Raw genomic sequence first — 20,653 nt, 5'->3', positions numbered from 1 at the left:
TCAACATTACAAACGAGACTTTGGGTGATTGCCCAGGAATTCAGTTGTCTCTTCCATTTGTCGCACATTTCGGAAGTTTCCCTCTTGTACTTCCAGGCTGCTTGAGTAAAATTATTTCCCTTCTCAGATCTTTGATGGAGTTAAAGATTAGATAGTTGTAGTTACCCTCCACATTATTTAGACTCCTTAAAATGGAATGTTTAGTAAAATTTTTGTTATATGCTTTTTGCTTAATATTGTTTGTTGTTTGTAATTTTATATTTATTATTTGTTTCTGTTGTATATAGTAGTATTTGGTTTTGTTCTGTCTTATTTTAGAAAAAAGGGGGAGATGATAGGGAAGTTCAGCCAATCACATTCTGTCTGTGGGGCGTGTTACCCTAAGACAAAAGTTTACCTATAAACCTGGAGGGTGTATCCCCACCCCCACCCCCTCTCTTGCTCTGGCCTGGATCCAGCATTCCGGAAGGTTGGGATTCTGGTGTAAGTTTTTCCTTCTGTTTTATTAAAGCTGTATCTTTTGTAAGATAGTCTGGGGGACCTTTCATTACCGATCGCACTGCGTCTTCAACCCCTCTAGACCCTTCTGAAATGTCCCCCTGCCAAGGAATCAGACCATGACAGAAATATTGAATATTAACTCAGTATTGAACGGAAGGCACTGAACCCGGGTAATTCAGAAAGTGCTTCCAGACTTGGCTGTGATGTAAAGCTCTCACCGACAGCACTGACTCCGAGTACACTACAGGTATACGGGAAAGAAGCCATTGTATCGCCGCCGAGGAGCCAGATCGCTGCCCTGGAGACAACAGGCACAGTACAACTTTTACGTGTTTATTACACCAGGTTGAGGAAAACGAGGAGAATATGACAACATGGGCCTGCCTTTTGGGGCACATGTTCTAAGCACGCATCTGTTCTCATACCTGCGAGAAAGGAATCCATTCGAAAGAGTTGGACTGCCCACCATATTCTACCCTTAAAACCCTAACACAAGTCTTACACCACGGTGCACAAGATTTTTGGCGGTCACGAGCTCTGTCGCGAGGCAGAGCTTACAGACGATGGCAGAAGGTAACTGTCATGGACAAACTGCATGAGGCAGTGTGGCTGTGTGGAGGGACGGAGATCCAGACCGGTGGCAAGCTGCGGCTCCGGCTGCGCAATGCCCAGTGGGGGCTCTTGACTTGGATGCATTCCTCCGCTGTCCCGGTGCGTTTACACCTAGAGATAGTAAACAACGGAATATCTGCAAGCAACCATGTTTAAAGAAAGAGCTCAGTGTGTGTCTCTCCAGGAAGTCGCCAAGTACAGAAGTACTTTTTTCTAGCACTCCTAGAGCAGGCTGGGATGAAAATTGTACCGGAGGCTGGAGAAGAGTCCGATGTGTTTCACAAGGTTGGGCTCCACCACGTAGGCCCGCTCCCCCTTGGCTCTTAACAGAGAGTACAGTGCCATGTCCTTGCCAAAGCCCTTGTGGCAGTACACCTGGGACAGATAGGTGAGGGTCCTGCGGGCTGCAGGGGCGGGGAAGAGCATAGCTGGGGTGCAGCACTGAGAGGCGGGAACCACACTGTACAAGGAGGGGCTCAGGCGCCGCAGTTCCAGGAAATAGTGTCGGCCCACCAGTTCCACCAGCCCCATGCTGTACAGGGAGAAGAAAAGCATGACCGGCCAACTGAAGCCCGGGCGACAGGCGAATTTCATGTATATCCAGGTTAGCACAGGCCCCAGCAGCATGCCCACGCCAACCCACTCCAGGATCCGCATAGGCTCCGGGTTGATGTAGTGCTGGAGCCTCTCCGGGTGATAGAGCTTCAGATACAGGGCATCCTGGAGGTGTGGTTCGGAGAAGCGAGCCCGCAGAAGGTGCTCCAATACCGGGAAGATCTGTTCTTCTGGTATGGCGTCATCCTCCACCATCAAGACATAGTCTGGATTGTAGGTCTGCAGCGATGACTCCAGGCAATAGACATAGTCTTGCTTCTCTTTCTCAAACGAGTTAGTTGAAGGGTCGTCGCCGTAATCATCCTCGGTGCCCTCGTAGCGGTTGGCCACGGGGACGTACTTAGACAGCAGCTTAGCGTCAAAATGGCTCACACTCCGCTCCACATTACACAGGAAGAGCTGGTGCCCCTCGCACTGGGGGCCGCACTGCTGCAGAAGACGATGGAACTGCGATACTACCTGTAAGACATAGTGGAAGCCGGGCTGCCTGTCCACGGTGATAATGGTGATCACCAGCCAGGGCCGCGGGGTGGCCTGCCACACGATGGGCACAGAACCATTGGCAGAGGGCAGCTCTTCAAAGTAGTGAAGGGCAGCCTCCCCCTCCTTCAGGCTTTGCTGCAGGAACTCCTGGCTCATCTGGTTTAGATGCCAATGGCGCAGATAGAAGTAGGAGTGCAGGAGCCGGTGGCAGGCCAGCGGGGCCAGCAAGCCAAACGTCACCACAGTTAGGATGAAGAGCTGGACAGCGGTGCTGCCCCAGGAGAGTCGCCGAAGCCTCCGGAGAAGCATGGCAGCTGGAGAGGTTGGCGTGGTCATGAGGCAACTTTTGGTCATGTCTGGTCCCAAGAACAAACCATCCTGGATTTCAGGCCAGAATCATTAAGTCAAACCTAAAGAGAGAAAACAGAATCAGAAACAAAAACTTAAAAAAAAAATCCCAACAATGCAGTCCAGCACACATCAAATCAGAAACTGTAGTTCAAGGTTGTGTAGCGGCTGGAGACTCAAAAGGACTTTCCGCAGTGACAGTTTTTCTTGGATTCTGTCTGTCAGTGAGCCTTGAGATTCTCTCATTGTTTATGGTCAGATGTACTCTGCGCATTCAACCAACTCCGTGTCTAAAAACGTGATGTTAGCGTCACAGTGTATCATTAGATCGCCGGTGGCTGGTAAAATTATTTTCATTCACTAGCTACAAAAGACACGGGTGTTACCACAGGCACACGGGGGTCAAAGTTTGACACAGAAGAAACACACAGAGTTAGAGAAGCATCGATGCATAGTACTTGGCTGTGTAATTTCTGAAAACCTTTTCTGCATATTTCAATAAAAAAGGAATACTTGGTGGGCCTTGCTATTTAATGCCATCTTTGATTCCTCTAGTCTCATTTAATCTAATCATTTAATTCTGATTGTCCCCCTAATTTATTTGCATAGGACTATATTTGGGAGAAGACATTTTCCTTACACAAGCAACCTGTAGACTTTGAAAGGAGAGGGAATCATCCCACTGGAGAATCTACAATGGGGCTTTTCAGTGAGGTGGGTGGGGTAAGTAGAGGAAGAAACAGTTTGATTCAGAAAGGGATGTCTTGGGACATCTTCCTCAGAGCACAGGTATGAGGTAAGGACCTCAGATCTGCTATTCAATTGGCAGGAAGCCACTTCACCTCTCTATATCCTGGATTCCTCAGTTCTCAAATAGAAATAATCACTGTCTCGTGGGTTCATGATGGATATTAAACATGTTAGAGAAGAAAATTAAACAGAATTAAAATGTCATTAAAATATGCCTCATGGAGCTGGGGAAGATGACTAAATCAGTAAAGCACTTGCCCTGCAAACAAAGGACCCGAGTCTGAACCCTAAAACTAGCCCCTCCCCAAAACTGTTCATGGAAGGGCATCCTTTCAATCCTCCCACTGGGGAGGGAGAGACCAGCAGACAGGTCCCTGCACTCACTGGCTGGCCAGCTTAGCCTACTTGTCAAACTTCCTGTCAGGACAGAGACCCTAGATTAAAAACAAAGTGAGAGGCTGGAAAGATGGCTTAGTGGGGAAACTGCCTGCCGTGTAAGCATAAGAACACGAGTTCAAATCCCCAGATCGCACAGAAAAGCTAGCTGAGGTAGCAAGCATGTGCTCATAAAGCCAGTATTCCTCTAGGGAAATGGTAGGCACAAACCAGACTCCTGGGAGCCAGCAAGTCTGGCGTAGACAGCTGTGAGACCATCTCAAAGGAGGTGGAAGGGAAGGATGGACACTGAAGGGCTGTCTTCTGACCTGTGCAACTCATCATGGCACATTCACATACATGAACATGCAAACACGCCTGTGCACATGAAAAAGAGAAAGAAAGCAAGATGGTCTTACCTGAGAAATGCTCTTAGCCTCCACATGCACATGCTTACATGTCCACATACTCCCGTACAATCTGCACACACATGTGTTTTTCACACAATTGAAAAAGTAAAACTGATGCTCATATTCAATTAATATTTGAAAAGCAAGAACTCCTAATGTTTCAGATAGAAAACCAAACACCAAAATTTAAGATAATGAAGCTAGTGTAAGAGTAGTAGGCTTAATGCAAGACTGATAGCTATAGTATCAAAAGCATACTCTTGCGTCAGAAGCATGGTATTCGCAGACATTTCGAAGAAAGTGGTCCAGCTTGTGAATGATGGAGGGAGGGCTGTCTGTGTCTCATGAGGTTGCGGTTGTTCTGTCTGCCGGCACTCCCTACTTGCAGGCTACCTTTAGCAACCAACCACACACTGAACTTCATTTCCTAGCATGCCTTCTTCAGGGTCATATGACTCGGGGTTGGCAGTAATATGTGAGCTGAAAGGAGAGTCTCTATGGGTCTAGATGAAGGTCTGTCCCAACAGCTCACCTCATTCTCCAACATCTCTACTGGTTAGTGTTGTGAGCTACATGAAGCCAAGTGTGTCACCCAGTAATGATTTGAGGGCTTGTTCTTTAGAGTAGTGATCCTCACCTGCCTTCCACAGTCATGTAGAACACCAGACATTTCTCTACAGTGTTGTGACACATTTCAAGGAAGTCGAGACAAGAGACAAGACTGCGACAAAAGACAATGGTCCTGGGAATCCAGATGTGAGTCAAACCATTTTAGTACTGTCAAGAGATCTGGAGAGCTGACAGAGGGGAAGAAGCAAGAAGCTTTTGGCAGCACATGACCCTAGGCTTGCTGGTTTGTGAGTATCAGTGTACTATAGACTGGTTCTTTCTCCCTCTGATCTGCTTAAGTTCACAGAGTTAGTACACCACAGACTTGTACATCATCTTACCTAATTAGTTCCTCATCATGACTACTGGGCACCCAATATTGGAACTGGGGCAATCCCACGCCTCTAGCGTAGCAGCTCTGGGAACAGGACCATTTGTGGGGCTTCTTGCCCCCACTATTCTCCCTGCCGTGGTTATTAGTCAAGGGAGCTAGTCCATCTAGACGAAGGGCTTACATACAAAGGCACCAAGATGAGGAAGTCAGCTTGGAAAATACCGGGAGCACAATAAAAGCTATGGATTACAATGATATGGCAGGAGGGACAGAAGCAGGAGTGCCCGTGTCAACATAAAGAGGACCTTTGATCCCAGGAGCTTTCTCCACGGGAGGAGATCAAACCACAAACATCTCTCAGTCCCTTACTGCAGGCTGCAGTTCCATAGGTGATCAGGGAAGGAGAGGAACTCAATCATAAGTGCCGAGGATCTCTGCTTGCAGGGATCAGCTCCCACTGGAGTGACAAACAGCCACCAACCTTGATGATTTATGACAAGGACCTAGCACTCTTGCACACAGATCTGTTGACGCTGGTTGTCCTACTGGATTCAGGGACAGAAGTAGATTAGAAGCAGGCAGCCAATGCGCTTCTCCTTATGGATCAATGTGCAGAGGAAATGGCTACCAGGGCTGTGCATCTTAGGTCAGGTAGATGCTCAGACTGAGTCAAATTTGCATCCTCGCTGGTATGCCAAGAGATGAAATCCACCCATTCCATCCACCAGCCACAGCAACAGGGGAAGGAAACTCTCCTGCAGAGCTAGGGAAGCAGGAAGCTGATGGTCAGAAACAAAGGGCTGCAGGATGATCGCTAGACTCCCATGAGAAAAGAAAGGATCTAGGTGCTCCAAGAAAGCCCCAAACCCTCACAGGGCATAAGCTCTGTTCCCCAACCCTGGCGAACTGGAGTCAGAGAAGGCTTCTGAAATAATCCCCAAAGTTCAGTGGTTTGGAAGAACTTAGTTTTCCAACTCAACAGACCAGGCACAGAAATGGAAAGAGGCTAGTAAAAGCCTGAAGCAGAAAGAGGGTATGAAAAGCCTGAAGTCGGGGCTGGAGAGATGGCTCAGAGGTTAAGAGCACTGCCTGCTCTTCCAGAGGTCCTGAGTTCAATTCCCAGCAACCACATGGTGGCTCACAACCATCTATAATGAGATCTAGTGCACTCTTCTGGTCTGGTGGCATACATGCAGACAGAACACTGTATACATAATAAATAAATCAAAGAAAAGAAAAGAAAGAAAAGGCTGAAGTCTGTGGTCAGGGAGATACAGGTCATCCCCTCAAGGAGAAGTGAAGCTGCAGGGCGATTGGTAAAGAAAAGTCCCCAGACTATCTTGATGCAAAATATACAGCTTTAATAAACAGAAGTAAGACTTACAGCAGCTTACACCAGAATCCAACCGATCCGTCCGGACGGACGCAGGAGCCAGGCAAAAAGAGAGCTAGTGGAGCGCGTTTGCTAGGTTTATAGGCAGGCTTTTGCCTGAGGGCGGCACGCCCCGAAAACAGAATATGATTGGCTCAACTCTCCTATCATCTCCGAAAAAAATACTGTTGAATGCTACAAATTAGCACACTCGTCGTGGGTCATAAAAATGGGATTACACTCTCATTTGATGACCAGATGAGCCCAGATGAGCGGCTTGGCCAAAATCCCTGAGTTCTGTAGGCATTCAGGATTATGTTCTGGCTGTCTGGGGGCGATATGTTGGGGTGTGGTGTCCAACGGCACCCACTGTTTATTGCACTCTCCAGATACAGTTTAACGTAAATGATCTCAAGGAACTGAACCAAAATATATGGGATTTTTTTTTTCATTCACAGTTCTCTCCCATCCTATGAATGCAGGCAGCGATGAGCCGCGATTATATAACTAGAAGCAGATGAAAGGAAGGTGTGTCCGCACAATTACTCTGACACTTTTTATTCCCAGAAGTCCTTAGTCACCCATAAGATTACCTGCCTAGGCCCTCACTTCATTAACATTGTAGTCTGACAGGTTTTTCTGAGTCAGCTTGATAGCAATTGCTTCAGTTCCATGGTGGTAAGTTCTTATTTATGTCTTGCAATTACCGCACCTTAAGGGGCAGCCATTCCCTGAACTGAGTTCCACCTAATACCACAGCGAGGGTATGGGACTCAGAAAGTACAGTAAGGGATAATGACACCGAGAAAGAAGCACAACTTAGAATTTGTCTGAATAAGTACACAGTGTGGTAGTAGACACTGTGTTTTAGTGTCAATGTTGTAAAAACTAAACTGAAGGAGCCATGGGGATCTGAGAGACAGAACACCACGCTATGTGTCAGGAAGTAGGTACCTGGAAGCTGTCTATTTTCCCCAAGTCCACCTTCCTTCATGACAGATATCACCACATTCCCAGACACCGGAGTATAAGAGCCTAGCAGATTCTGGCTTCTCTACTCCTTCTAGGCCCTTCCCAACTCCAGGGATTGGGACGGGGACCTGAACAGAGGAGCTCTCAGAAGAAAAGGACGGCTAGGAAATATCTCAAAAAATGTTCATCATCCATAGCAGGTAGGGGACTGCAAATCAAAACAATCTTTTGATTTTCATCTTATTCCAATCAGAATAAAACAAACAAACAAACAACAAGAAGTACTGGAGAGGGCATGGGGACAGGAACCCACATTCATTGCTGGTGGGGTTGCAGACTGGTGCAGGTACTGTGGAAATCTGTGTGGAGAACAGTCAAGAAGCTAAAAGGAAATCTATTATATGAGCCAGCTATACCACTGCTTGGCATGTGCCCAAAGGACTCCACGTGCTCACTGCTGCTCTGTTCACAATCGCTAGGAAATAGAAAAACACAAACAAACTAAATGTTCTCCAATCCACAGATAATGACAATGGAGTATGGAATACTGTGGAATACACACTATGGAATACTATTTAGCTGTAAATAAAAATGAAATCATGAACTTTGCAGATAAATGGATGGAAGTAGAAAGGATAATATGGAGTGAGGTATCTCAGACCCAGAAAGACAAACATATTATTTTCTCTCTCATTGGAGGCTCCTAGTTCCAAATCTTCAGATGTGAGTGCATATAAGTTTCTGCAGAAACCAAGAAGTAAAAAGGGACCATAGCTGGGGTATGGAGATGGAGGAACAATAGAGAGGGTAATAGCAAGGTACACAAGGAATAATTGGGTAAATGGGGAAAGGGGCAGCTCTATTTTGGGAGGGAGAGGGAGGTAAGTTATAGAAGGAGGGTATAATAACTAGTGAAGTCATGGATACCGGGTAGGATCCTACAAGCACCACTTTACTAAATCAATGGAACACTAACTACATGCTAAATATTTATCCATACACCCACAGAAAAGTCTTATCTCCCCCTCATCAAGAAAACTTCTCTTTGCAACAGAAGGAGACCATTATAGAAAACCAAAAACAATTAAAATGCAAAGTTGTTGAGCCCAGATCCACTGAATGCATCTACAAAACAACTCCCACACCTAAGGCCCAGGGAACATTGTAGAAGAGGGGGCAGAAAAAACCTTAAGAGTCAGATGATGGGGACCCTTGCTGTGAGGTTGTGTTTCCAAGTTGCATGAGAACTGACAGCCATAAAGTCTCATCAACGTGACTGCCTAACAAGAGCTGAGCAAGAACAACAACAGACATGCCAGCACAGACAAGGGAGAGTCCTCGAGACCTCAAGCTCACAGAAAGAACTACAGGCAACAACACAATGCAAACAGCAGGAGAAACAGTCTTCCGTAGGGAAGCACGATGACTGGTTATTCACTATCAAATGGATATTGATATCAGTTGTGTATCAATATCAGTCCTGAAAGCATAGATATAACATTATATAGATCAATCAGGCTATATTTAGGAACATACATGTCTAGAGAGAGAGACATATATTTGCATGTGATAGCAATTAAAGAAAAGAAGGTCATGAATTTGAAAGAGAGTGAGAAGAGTATATGGGAAGGCTTGAAGGAAGGAAAGGGAAGGGGAAAATGCTGTAATTATATTACAATCTCAAAAACAAAAATTTAAGATGCCAATGGGCTAATAAATTGAACAGGCCATTCTCAAAAGAAGAAATGCAAACGGCCAAAATATATATATGAAAACCATTCAATATCCTTAGCCATTAGGAAAATGCAAATTAAAACTACTTTAAGAGCTGCGGAGAGGGCCCTGGGGTTAAAATCACTTGCTGCTTTTGCAGAGGACACAGGTTCATTTCCCAGCATCCAAATAGCAGCTTGTTAAAAGCAGCCATAACCTCAGAATCAGGTGATGTGATGCCTCTACCAGCTTCTGCGGGCATCAGACATGCAAAGGTGTAGGCTAAACAGTCATAGGCATAAAATAATATTTAATTAACCTTGAACAAAACTTAGTGATTCTATTACACTCTAATCAGAATGGCTAACATCAAAAAATTCACAGCAATGCTGTGTAGGATGTGAAGAAAAAGGAACTATTAATTACTGCTGGTAGGAGTGTGAACTCATGTAGCCATTACAGAAACCAATATGGTGGTTTCTTAAAACACACACACACACACACACACACACACACACACAGAGAGAGAGAGAGAGAGAGAGAGAGAGAGAGAGAGAGAAAATGACCATATGACTTAGTTGTTTCACTCTCGATTACAAACACAGAGGACTGTAAGTCAACATGCCATGGAGATACTTGTACACCTCTATGCCTTGGTGTAGTGTTCACAACAGGCAGGAAATGGAAGCACACTACATGTCCATCAACAGACGAAATGATAAAGAAAGCATAGTACACAGAACACAGTAGAATTTTTTTTTTCAGCCATGAAAAAAAGAGAAATAATGACACCTGGCAGGGAAATGGGCTGAACTGGAAATCATTACATTAAGCCAACTAGGCCAGACTCAGAAAGACAGATGCCATGTTTTCTCTTGTATGCAGATTCGACACTTTGTCTGTGTGTCTGTGTGTCTGTGTGTGTGTGTGTGTGCGCGCGCGCGTGCACGCTGGCACACGTGCATGCATTTACATGGCAGTTAAGTTACAGAACCAGAAAGAGGACCTCAAGAGGACTAGATATCTGAGGGGGAAGGGGACAAATAGGGTAATGGAATATAAATCATGTGAAAAGAGAGGGATCTGGGGAGAGGAAGGAGAGCAGCCAAGGGTGAGCAGACGGTCAAGTGATGGAGTCTAAGGACAAGTAAGAACAAAGTATTACGACAATTCCACAACTAGACCTGTGCTATACATGCTAGTTTTAAAAAATAAAACAATGGAAGTATCTCACAATGAAGACATCACTTAGATGGAAGTTCTTTGTCAGCCCTGGATGGGATGCTGCAGACGAAGGTAACAGCTTCCATTACCATCCTCTGAATGCATGGGTCAGAAGAGCACTCTTTTCTATAAAGCTGGTCGATAATAATGCCCTGTGTCTGCAGAAGTCCAAATGCTTTGCCAAGATCCCTCAGAGTTCAGCTCTAACAACCTTTTCAACCGCACCCTTTCTACACACATGCTAACTCAATCAGAAAAAAATAGGTCAAGAGTACACATCTCCTCCAAAAGTCACCTGATTTCTCCAACCTGATCTAAGTGCCTTTTCCTTACACCCAGTAAGACGCATTCCACGAATTTCCCCCACAGCATTTGTCATTTTCTACCTTGGTACCCAAGGGGGGTTGATTCCAAGACTCTCCACCACTCAGGGCACCAATACCAAAATCTGAAGCTGCTCTGATTCTTTATATAAAATGCCAACATTTGCATGCAAGCTACGCACTTCTTAAACACATTAAATTAGCCCTAATACCTATCTGAAGGCCGATGTTTTCTAAACAGTAACTGTGTTGTATCATTTAGGAAATAATGACAATAAAGATAAATACATACATGTTCAGTTTTTAAAAATATTTTCGGTCTGCAGTGAGTTGAATCCACGGACGAGGACCCTGGGATACAGAGTAGATTATCTATTTGTAGATAGTTTAGTTCTCCCTGCATATTCCGGGGGTTCTAGACCCTTGAATCCATTTCTTTAGACCAAATAGGCAGCTTTCAAACAGAAGTACAACTACAACTAAGCCCATTTCGATAGAAAAATAGATTCTAGCAAATTGTAAGCAGGAAACTCAAAGCCCACACACTGTCCACGATGCCTGATGCCTTTCATGGCTTCCCTCACAAACACGTTAGGCCTTCGAGTCCCTTCTTACTGCATTCGCTGTGATTTATCTTCAAATACATCCCAGGCCCAGCATAGCCCTCTACCAGAGAAGGGATTTAACGACTGTTGAGCAAATAAAAGATCCCATTAAATCTTTTGGCCTCCACAGCTCATAATTCCTCCACTATAAAACTGGGAATAGCACAGAGCCCAGTCACACACAGGGCAGAGAAGAACTTAGTTCTGACTGTGCTTGGCACTTCTGCTCCAGGCACTCTTTTAAGCATTGAGGGGATCTGCATAAAAAGCCTATGATAGTTATTAAGTCCGCTTTGAAGTGGGACAAGCTAAAGCCCAGTAAATTTGCTGTGGTTAACAAAGATTCTGGAATGCGGTAGTAAAAAGTAAATCCAGGATCCTTGCCCTCACCCAACATCGACTACTGCTTCTAGGCCCTAGAATATCAGACGGAAAACCATCAGAAACAGCAAAACAAAAAGCCAACCAAACAAACAAAAAACCTTTTAGGATGCGGTAGGTAACAACATAAAATAATACATGGTGTGTGTGTGTGTGTGTGTGTGTGTGCACGCATGTGTGTAAATGGTACTACTGGTTACTTCTGAAAAGATGGACACAGTGCACATTTATAAAATAAACAAAATAAATGATTTCATCTCATCAACCAAACTTCATTAACATAATTTAAAAAAACTCTCGGAAAATGGAAAAGGAATGTATTTGGAATAAAGATGGAATACCTACAAATAATTTAAAATTAAAATTAATAAAAATAAAATGGGCAGAGCATGCATATAAAGTTATACAAAAGGAGGCAGATGGATCTCTGTGAGTTCGAGGCCAACCTGGACTATAAGAGCTAGTTCCAGGACAAGCTCCAAAAGCTACAGAGAAACCTTGACTCAAACAAACAAAACAAACAAACAAACAAAAAGTCATTACTAAATGCATAAATAGCACACATTTCTACTGGAGAGATTTGGTACTAGAAAGATGGTCCTTTTTCCAAAACTAATCTTGATAACACAATCTCAATTCAATTTACTCCATGAAGAAGCAATAGGGTTCAGCAAATGCACATCTGTACGTAGACTGGTGCAATCTTAGGAGATAATAGCAGGGTATCCCCTTTGACAGGGGTTAGCAATTCTCCTTCAGCGAGTACACCTCGCAGAAATGAAGAGCTACGCTACTTAAAATCAGCAGGTATTTTTCACTTAAATTCTATTTGTAATAAAAGTGTGGGGGTGTGGGGGGATAATTGGAAGGGAAGGACAACTACATCGAGGAAAATGCACATAAGTGACCATTTTATTTTTATAGGGAATATAATTAATGAAAGTGATCCGAGAACCATGGGAGAAGGAGGTTTCCTGCTGGCTTTCACATGCCTGTGAAGAACATGTATGATGTCAATGACCTGTGCTCAGCATTTCACTCAATACTGAGTTTTGTGCCAAGCACATGGACACTGCGCAGGGCAGCAAAGAAACTTAAACCCTCTTTAAATCCCTAATTTAAATTGTTATATTTATGACACATCTTATATTTCTATGTTTGTGGATTTTTATTAATGTTACATTAATTCTTACATATTATGTTGAGACAGGGCCTTGCTATGAAGCCCAGACTAGCCTGAAACTTGAGATTCTCAACCTCCCTAAGACAGAGATTGCAAGCCTGTTCCACATGTCCAGCTGTTTGCTTTTTTATATATTTTGGTGTCATGGCTCTGTTATTTTAATTACTGAGACTTTATAACATGTTTTATTAATTAGGCATTTTTTATCACCCATCATACTTCTCCTGGCTTTTAAAAACAACTTTAGTCTACAGTCATACCACCCCGAATGCCTCCAATCTTGTCTAAAAAACAGCTTTATTGCGACACACTTTACTGAAACAAAATGTACCATTTAACTGTATATTTTAAAGTTTTGACAAATTCATAGATAACTAACATCACGATTTTTAAAAAATTGATAAAAGTATTTTAAAGAGTGTTTAGAATTATAACTAGGAAAACCATAATAAATGTACTTCAATTAAAATATGGGGAAAGAATGAATATTCCATCCATATAAATGCAAAAGACTAATACACTGGAAATTAGGCATTGATTTCTAGGGATAAAGCAACATTAAAACTATATGCCATTATTCTACATTATTAACATAAAACTTTAAATGTAAAAAATTAAAATAAACAGAATCTCATCAATCTAGAAGATGTAGCTTTATTTTTATTTTGCTATTTTTTTTTTGCTTCATGATTATCATTTCCATTTTTTCCTGATTCTCATATTAAGCGAAAGACACCCGTTGCTTGCTCTTCTGACCTCTTCTGGCCTTTGTTGGGGTACATAGACCCTTTAGAAAGGCGCCCTCAAATAACTATTTCCTTTACAAGATTTCTCTTGTTGAAACCGAGGCGTGCGCTCCAGGGCGCACACACCTGCAGATTTTGCGGAGAGTCCGCCTAGTGAGATCACCTTTGAAGCCGCGCCGTGGTCCCCAGGCAGAGACCAAGGGCTAAGCCTGAAATGCCAGGTTACAGTGACCTGCGAGGGTTCGGCCCCCACGACACCTCCCGGAGCGCAGTGCGGCACGAGCGACGCCTGGGCACGAGAGCCAGCGTGAGGGCTGAGGCACACCCATCCTTCCTATCACTTTGGGGGAAAAAAGATTTTTAAAGGTGAACCAGAAGCCTAGCACCTAGTGGTTGCCGCTGACCTTGGGGAGTCCCCGCTGCCCTCCGGCCTCAGTTTCCCCACCTGCAGGCCGAGACTGCCCGAGTCCATCGCAGTGGCGTTCCAAGCGCGGGCGTTTCCGGGAGCTGGAACTCGGGTCACCTTCGCGGGAGGACGCGCCCCACCGTGGACGCGCGGAGGGGCCCCCGCTCCCGGGCAGCCATTAGGCGGCAAGGCTCGGGTTGCCCGCGCGGGCCGACTCTGCGGGGCTGCTGGGCGGCATCTCTCGGCCTGGTGACAGCCTGGCCCGGGCGGGCGACCGCAGGAGAGCGAGCCGCACCCTCCCGGTGTCGCAGACGCACCGAGGGCGGGGCCGCGGCCGAGCCAGCCTGCCGGGCGCACGGCGGGAGACGCAGGCCTCCTGGGCACCGCTCCCCGCGCCAGCCGCCGTTCCCACACCGCGGTCCCTCCCTGGGGCGCGTTTCCGCGACACCAACCGGACAGGAAACCTACCCGGTGGAGGCGTCCTGGCTTGCCAAGGCCAGCGTCGCCGAAGCCCAGGCTGGCAGATCTCGGTGGAAGCGCCTTCGCAGAATCCTGCCGGGCAGGAGCAGCGGAAGCCTCGCCTCCTCCCGTAGCCGCCCCGGCGCAGGGTTCCCCAAGCTCTGCCAGGCCATGTGACCTGCGAGCTGCGGAGCGACTGCAGCCCCCAAAGCTGGATCGGGGGTGGGGGTTGGGGGGAGGTAAAAGGCGCCAACTGATGGGCAGCGAGGGAAAAGCAGGGTCGCCCCCAAGTCAGGAGAACAGGAGGACTGTCTCTTCTGTGAGGGAAATACGAGCCAAGGTTTTATTCCATCAGGTGGGCACACGGAGGGAATGTATTTTAGTGAAGCATCTTGCCTTTCGCGGAAGCGTTTGCGTAGAAAGCTAGTCCTCTGTTTCTAAATGGGTTTCAATTTTCCAAATGCTTTCTATTTAAGTACAAAAGCCCCTGGGAGATGTAACTGGAGATGGGAGAAACATATGTACACTGGGATAGAATAATCTCTGAAATGCAACACTGGTACAACATAGGTAATGACTCAAGAAAAAAAAATGTGTGTGTGTCTAAGAGAAGGTGACAGCCAGCTTTGCACCCTGGCTTCACCAGGACCCTCACCACAAGCCATTTTCTATGGCCCTTTTCCAATTCCATCAGTTTGCCTGTCTAGGTCAGGATTTAAATGAATATTTTGAGGTGTGCATATTATACGAAATTTGAATTTTGGTGATTGTAAAGTTGTATTGTCCTATAATTATCATTTAAATACTCAGGGTGCAAACAAGTTGCATAATAGAAGGCACCACTAGAAATTATGCAGTAAATATCTACACTTTCTGTTACTGGGTACCAATTTATAGGGTAGAAGGAGGAAGTTCCTTAAGTCAAATAGTTGATGTAATAATGAGAAGATCGTCGTCTTGTTCCTGGGTGTTGTAGCTGCTTTCTAGTACAGCAGTAAACAAACAATCATGACCAAGGGCAGCTTGGGGAGAATCGGGTTTTTTCATCTTACCGCTTTGTGTATCAGGAAGGGAAGTCAGGCAGGAACTGAACGAAGCAGAGACCATGGAGGGAGCTGGTTACAGGCTGCCTTCCCGAGGTTAGCTAAACTGCATTCTTACACAACCTACAAACTGCAGAAGGGTGGCACTGCCCACAGAGTGGCCTGGACCTACCCATATCAATCATTAATTAAGGAAATACCCTACAGACTTGCCCACAGGCCAATCCGATGAAGGCATTTTCAAAACACCAACACACTGGGCGTCTGAATTGCAGCCATAGGCAGAGCGCACAATACAATGAGTGCTATTTTAAGGAATAGGCTAGATTTTCTAGCGGTGGTCTCAGGGGTCGTGTATCAGGTATCCTGCATATCAGATATTTACATTATGATTCATAACAGTAGCAAAATTACAGTTTTGAGGTAGCAATGAAATAATTTTACCGTTGGGAGTCACCATAGCATGAGGAGCTGTATTCAAGGGTCACAGCACCAGGAAATATGAGAACCATTGTTCTGTAATCTTTCAATAGCTCTTACTGTTGCCTAGCATCGTACTTGGGTCTTCTGCAGAACACTCAGTACCATCAGTGAGTCCTGGGCAATGAAATCTTGTGTTAAAACCACTGAATTCTAAGTTATTGTTAACTTTCATACTTCCTTTGATTTAAATTTGATCTTCTAGGCAAAGGTACAATACGGGAAAGCAAAACAATCTATCAGTCATTGTTTCCGTCTGTAAATAATGGCAGTACCTACTGAAGAACTTTGGGTCAGGAAGGATGATACAGATCCAGAATATGACCTGTTCTGCCAGGCTGAATGGCTGCTTCCTTCATGATATAATATCATGTACAATGGAATGTCACCCTCTGGCTGGTTGGTCTCCTAAGAAATGCAGTTTAACGGGGAATTAAAATTTAACGGTTGCCGCTGATGGCCTGTACCCTTAATATGGGCTGTAGTGAGACCAGACTTTTTGAGACAAGTTCCTATCAGTGAAACCGTTCAGAACCGGTGTCCCTGGGGGGTGAGGCTCTTTGCACATGTGTTCATTGAAGAAGCCTTGAGGTGAGCACAGAGGAAACCAACTATCTACAAGAAAGGTTGTCTACCTGGTTTAAATTAAACGTTTTTGTTCTTGTCTCGCGTATATGTTTAGATATGTATTTTTAACTTTCTTGATAGTGTTTCTCTCCATATCTTATTTCCAGTTCTTCTGAGATCAGAAACCTCACCTGTCTGAATCTGTAAAGAATTTTTCTTTAACAGTCTGGAGTAAAGCCCACCATGAGTGTTACGTGTGGTCTTGAAGAGATGGCTCGTACTGCAACTGTTTGGTTTTGTGGTGGTTTCATATTTTAAATCATCGGCTATATCTCTGTCAGACATAATGCTATTTACAGCTTCTTCTTTGGTACTGGGTTGTTTAGTTGTGTCTGTCACCTAGGGGAAACTGCTAAGATCAATGAGGTTGATGCTTTTACCTACTTCTTCCTTTAGCTGCTCCAGTTTTTGTTTCATCTATTTTATTGCTCTGCAATTTGGCATATGCGCATGCATGATGGTTCTATTTTTTACCCTTATTAAGTGCTTCTGTTTTTGGTGATAATTTTATAAAGCGTGATACTAAACCAGTCATTCCAGCTTTCCTCTATGTCTAGACGGGTCTAATGAATTACAGTGAAAACTGACCGTCATTGGTACTCCGTTGCAGCATCTCTGAATTCTACTGTTTTCTCCGATGTTCTCGTAGACAATTTACTTGCCTGTACTCACGTGTTAAATTTCACACCGTGTGTCTTTTGCAATAGCTGATTTCTCTGATGATGTTTTTCTTCTCTCCTTTTACCCTCCCTCCATCCATCGTCTGTTATTTTTACATAAGCTCCCTGACTCTCCCTGCTTTTCCTGTATTTGAGTACATTTGTGATCACCTGAACATTTGAGCACAAACTAAATCCCGAAAACTGGAAAGCTGAAATCCAGTTTTCGGGATTTAGTTCGTTTCTCTGTTTTCTTGTTTTTACAGTTCCATATCTAAATTTCTACCTGCTCTTCCTCTTTCAGCAGATGTCCGGATTAAGTAAGGCTTCAGCTTGGAACTGTTTGAACCACGCCCGCTTGCACACACACACCAAAGCAAAGGTGTGACTCTCGCCCCAGGCGGTCTTGTCTTTCATAGACCCTCCCTGATGTGTGTCTGGGTACTGTTAATTGTTGGCCATCTGGCCCGGGGCATTGCCAATAGTGAGTACATCAGTGGTCAGTAGGGGAGGTGGTCACAGTTTACACTACAATTGCGAATCTCAGTCGCTCTGATGCTCCCTGACTTATAGCATCCCTGAATTATAGCATCCTGCCATAATTCCCCAGCTCTCTTCTAGCAGTGAGCTGTGTCTTCCGCCATCTTATACTTGTTAACTCCTTCTTCTGCTTCAATAGCAGTGAAGATTATAAAAATAGGAAACCAGCAAGAGCAAAAACACAAGCAGAATCTGTCACATTTTATTTTGGATTGAATCTGAAATGTCCTCATAGACTCATGCATTTGGTCCCTATCTGGTGACAATAGGTGAATACGTTCTGAAAACTTCAGTAGGTGGGGCCTATTTGGAGGACTTAGGTAGCCAAGATCTCGCCTTTGAAAGTTATGCCTGGTCCCAAATCCCTCCCTTGTTTTTCTTGTCTTAAGTGGTTTATGTCTGCCATTCTGTCACAATGTGGAGAATATCAGTCAGTCCACAGTTTATCAAGTAGCTGCCTCCTTCAAATTGCTTTTTGGTTTACTTTTACATTGGCTGGATTTTATAAGAGACATCTGCAGAGAATGTAATGCATGAATCCATGAATCCACCCAACTCATACCCAGGATTTTTTTTCTTTTTTTTTTTTTTTTGGAGTGCTGACTGGTCTAGAACTCTTATGTAGACCAGGCTGGCAATGAACTCACAGGGATCCTCCTGCCTCTGCCTCCCGAGTGCTGGCATTAAAGCTGTGCAGCACCATGCCTGGTTAGCGTGTCTGTTTTATTCACGTACCATGCAGACAGAAGAATAGGCAGATAGTGATGTTCAGTTGCCTATTTAGGCATATTTAATAACAGATAAAGCCACACATGGTTAACTGCTGTTTTGTGTATACTTCCCTTATTATTCCACAAACTGAGAGTTTTCCAAGGTATGTGATTTACTTTTTATTATACACATGCACAACATAAAGGGATATTTTTTTAAAAAAAAAGTTTAAACTTTGGTTCCATGACAGTGGAGATATAGAACTTCTGTAGCATCACCCTGAGAAAGCTAGTCCGCCAACGAATCAACTGGCAGGGAGTGTGGACATCTGAGGTATACAGAGCTGTCAGTGCCTGGAAAAGAAAAGTTACAGAGTGAAGGTGGGTTAAATTCCGTGTGCATCATATGGCAAATTAATAAACCAGTTTAGATTATAATCTCCTGTCATTCCTAATTTTCTCCAATGTGTTCGTTTCTCCGAGACAGGGTCTTGCCTTTGCAGCTGTAGTTGGACTAGAGCTCCAAAGACAGACAGCTCAGCCTGGACCCTGACTCCCAGTCATCCTCCTCGCTCAGGCTTTGTAGTGCTGGGATTGCAGGAGTGAGCCTCTATCCTTGACTTTTCTTCCATTTCTGGAAACAATATGGTAGCTATTTAAATTCCACATAAATGGGGAGGGCAAAGAAAAACTTTTTAAATGTAAATTTTCCTCATGGCTCATAGAATACAATGAAGGGACAATTGTCTGAATGCTGCACTAGATTCTAAAATGATGACAAGTCTCACAGATTCTGTTTGATGGTCCTAGAGAAGACTTGAGCCATGAGAATAATGTTCTGAGCCATCATTTCTAAACAAAGAAGACCGCGACCTTCAAGTCTGAATCACCTGATGCTCCTTCTCGTCAGAGGCAGATGAGAAGCAACTGCATTTACAGACTACATATCTTGAGTCTGATGGGAACAAGAGAACCATTATCCCATGCTGAAGGGTGTCGAGCAGAGGAGGCTGTCGGGGGAAGGAGTGTTGGATGGGATTTGAAGAGCAGAATGCCAATATAAGATGGTCTCTCAGCAACTTATTCACCATTTCTTAGGAAAGTTTGCCAAATCACAGTTGAGTTGCAATCATATTCTGGTAAAACTGTTAGACTGAGTGGAATTTGATGCTGATTTAAAACAACATGGCTTGTGAGGAGATTTATATATCAGTACATAAATAACTGTTTTAAAAAAATAATTTCAGATTAAGAAAATACATATGTGTGTATGTATGTCCATGGCCCAATCTGTCTAAAGGAGAAAACTTCCCCAATTGGTATCATCACTCTATGTCTACTTACATATTTTATTAATGTTTCTGTATGGAAGGGTGCCTTCCTGAGATTAACTTGGAGATTTGCCCTTCTCCCTAAATCCTTCCGTATCTATTTTATAAACAAAGACAGCCTGCACAACCCTAGTACAAGTCTCAAAATTAGAAAATTAACTTTGAAAAGCTATGCACCTAATTCATAGCATGTATTTAAATCCCATTCATTGTCCCATTAATGTCCTTTTTAGTAAACAAAAGAAAAATAGTCTACTTCAGGAACAAATTCAGAATCATATTTTGTTTCTTTGTTTTATCTCTTGAATTTTGCTTAATCAGTGTCCTTTTTTGCATCTTGTTCCTACTTCAGCCATTAAAATATTATCATAATTTTAATATCTGCAGAACACAGACGACTCAGTGGGCAAAAGGGCAAAGGCATTTTGCTGTCAAGCCTGAAGGCCTGTGTTTGATACCCAGGGCTCTCCCATGGTGGAAAGGGAAAAGCACAAGTTGTTCTCTGACTGCCATAAGTACACACACTCCAAATAGATAAATAGATAAATAAATAAATAAATAAATATAAAAACTACATTTATTACTTCAAGATCTGAAGGTTAAAAGCCCAAATTTACTCTCAGTAGTCAAAGTCAAGAAGATATTGGTGAGACTGTTTCTTCTCTGGAGGTTCTTGGAAGAGAATCCGTTTCTTCATCCTTTTCAATTTCAGTTTTCGGAGCCTACTGATGTTCCTTGTTGGCTAACCACCTTCCTTACTTTGCTTTAACCCCGTACTTTCCTCTGTTAGAACTCTAGCTCTCTTGCCTCCTATGTACCAGCACTGTAGTGATCAAACTGGC

General features: G+C 44.1%; 1 protein-coding gene across 6 annotated transcripts; it reads right to left on the bottom strand.

Annotated features, from left to right (window-relative positions):
• Positions 1 to 820: 820 nt before the first annotated feature.
• Pgap4 (post-GPI attachment to proteins GalNAc transferase 4) lies at positions 821 to 15,574 on the bottom strand. 6 transcript variants are annotated; one of them, XM_085677163.2, is made up of 2 exons: positions 15,474 to 15,574; positions 821 to 2,621 (listed from the first exon to the last, which is right to left on the bottom strand). In XM_085677163.2, the coding sequence occupies exon 2, from the start codon at positions 2,563 to 2,565 to the stop codon at positions 1,336 to 1,338; it is 1,230 nt and encodes a 409-aa protein (XP_085533289.2). In that variant the 5' UTR covers positions 2,566 to 2,621; positions 15,474 to 15,574; the 3' UTR covers positions 821 to 1,335. The 6 variants fall into 6 exon arrangements, with proteins under 6 accessions (XP_085533289.2, XP_048276413.3, XP_048276415.3 ...); XM_048420456.3 differs by lacking the exon at positions 15,474 to 15,574 and adding an exon at positions 14,431 to 14,583; XM_048420458.3 differs by lacking the exon at positions 15,474 to 15,574 and adding an exon at positions 13,961 to 14,279.
• Between the last annotated feature and the right edge of the window lie 5,079 nt (positions 15,575 to 20,653).

This window comes from Myodes glareolus, chromosome 16 (assembly GCF_982192425.1).
Source record: "Myodes glareolus chromosome 16, mMyoGla1.1, whole genome shotgun sequence".
NCBI classification, from domain to species: domain Eukaryota; kingdom Metazoa; phylum Chordata; class Mammalia; order Rodentia; family Cricetidae; genus Myodes; species Myodes glareolus.
The sequence above is the reverse complement of the archived record's forward strand: the minus strand, read 5'-3'. Positions and strand labels throughout refer to the sequence as shown.

Bases quoted from the DNA above. Each gene is read 5' to 3' on its own strand.
- Pgap4 (XM_085677163.2), bottom strand. From the start codon at position 2,565: ATGACCAAAAGTTGCCTCATGACCACGCCAACCTCTCCAGCTGCCATG.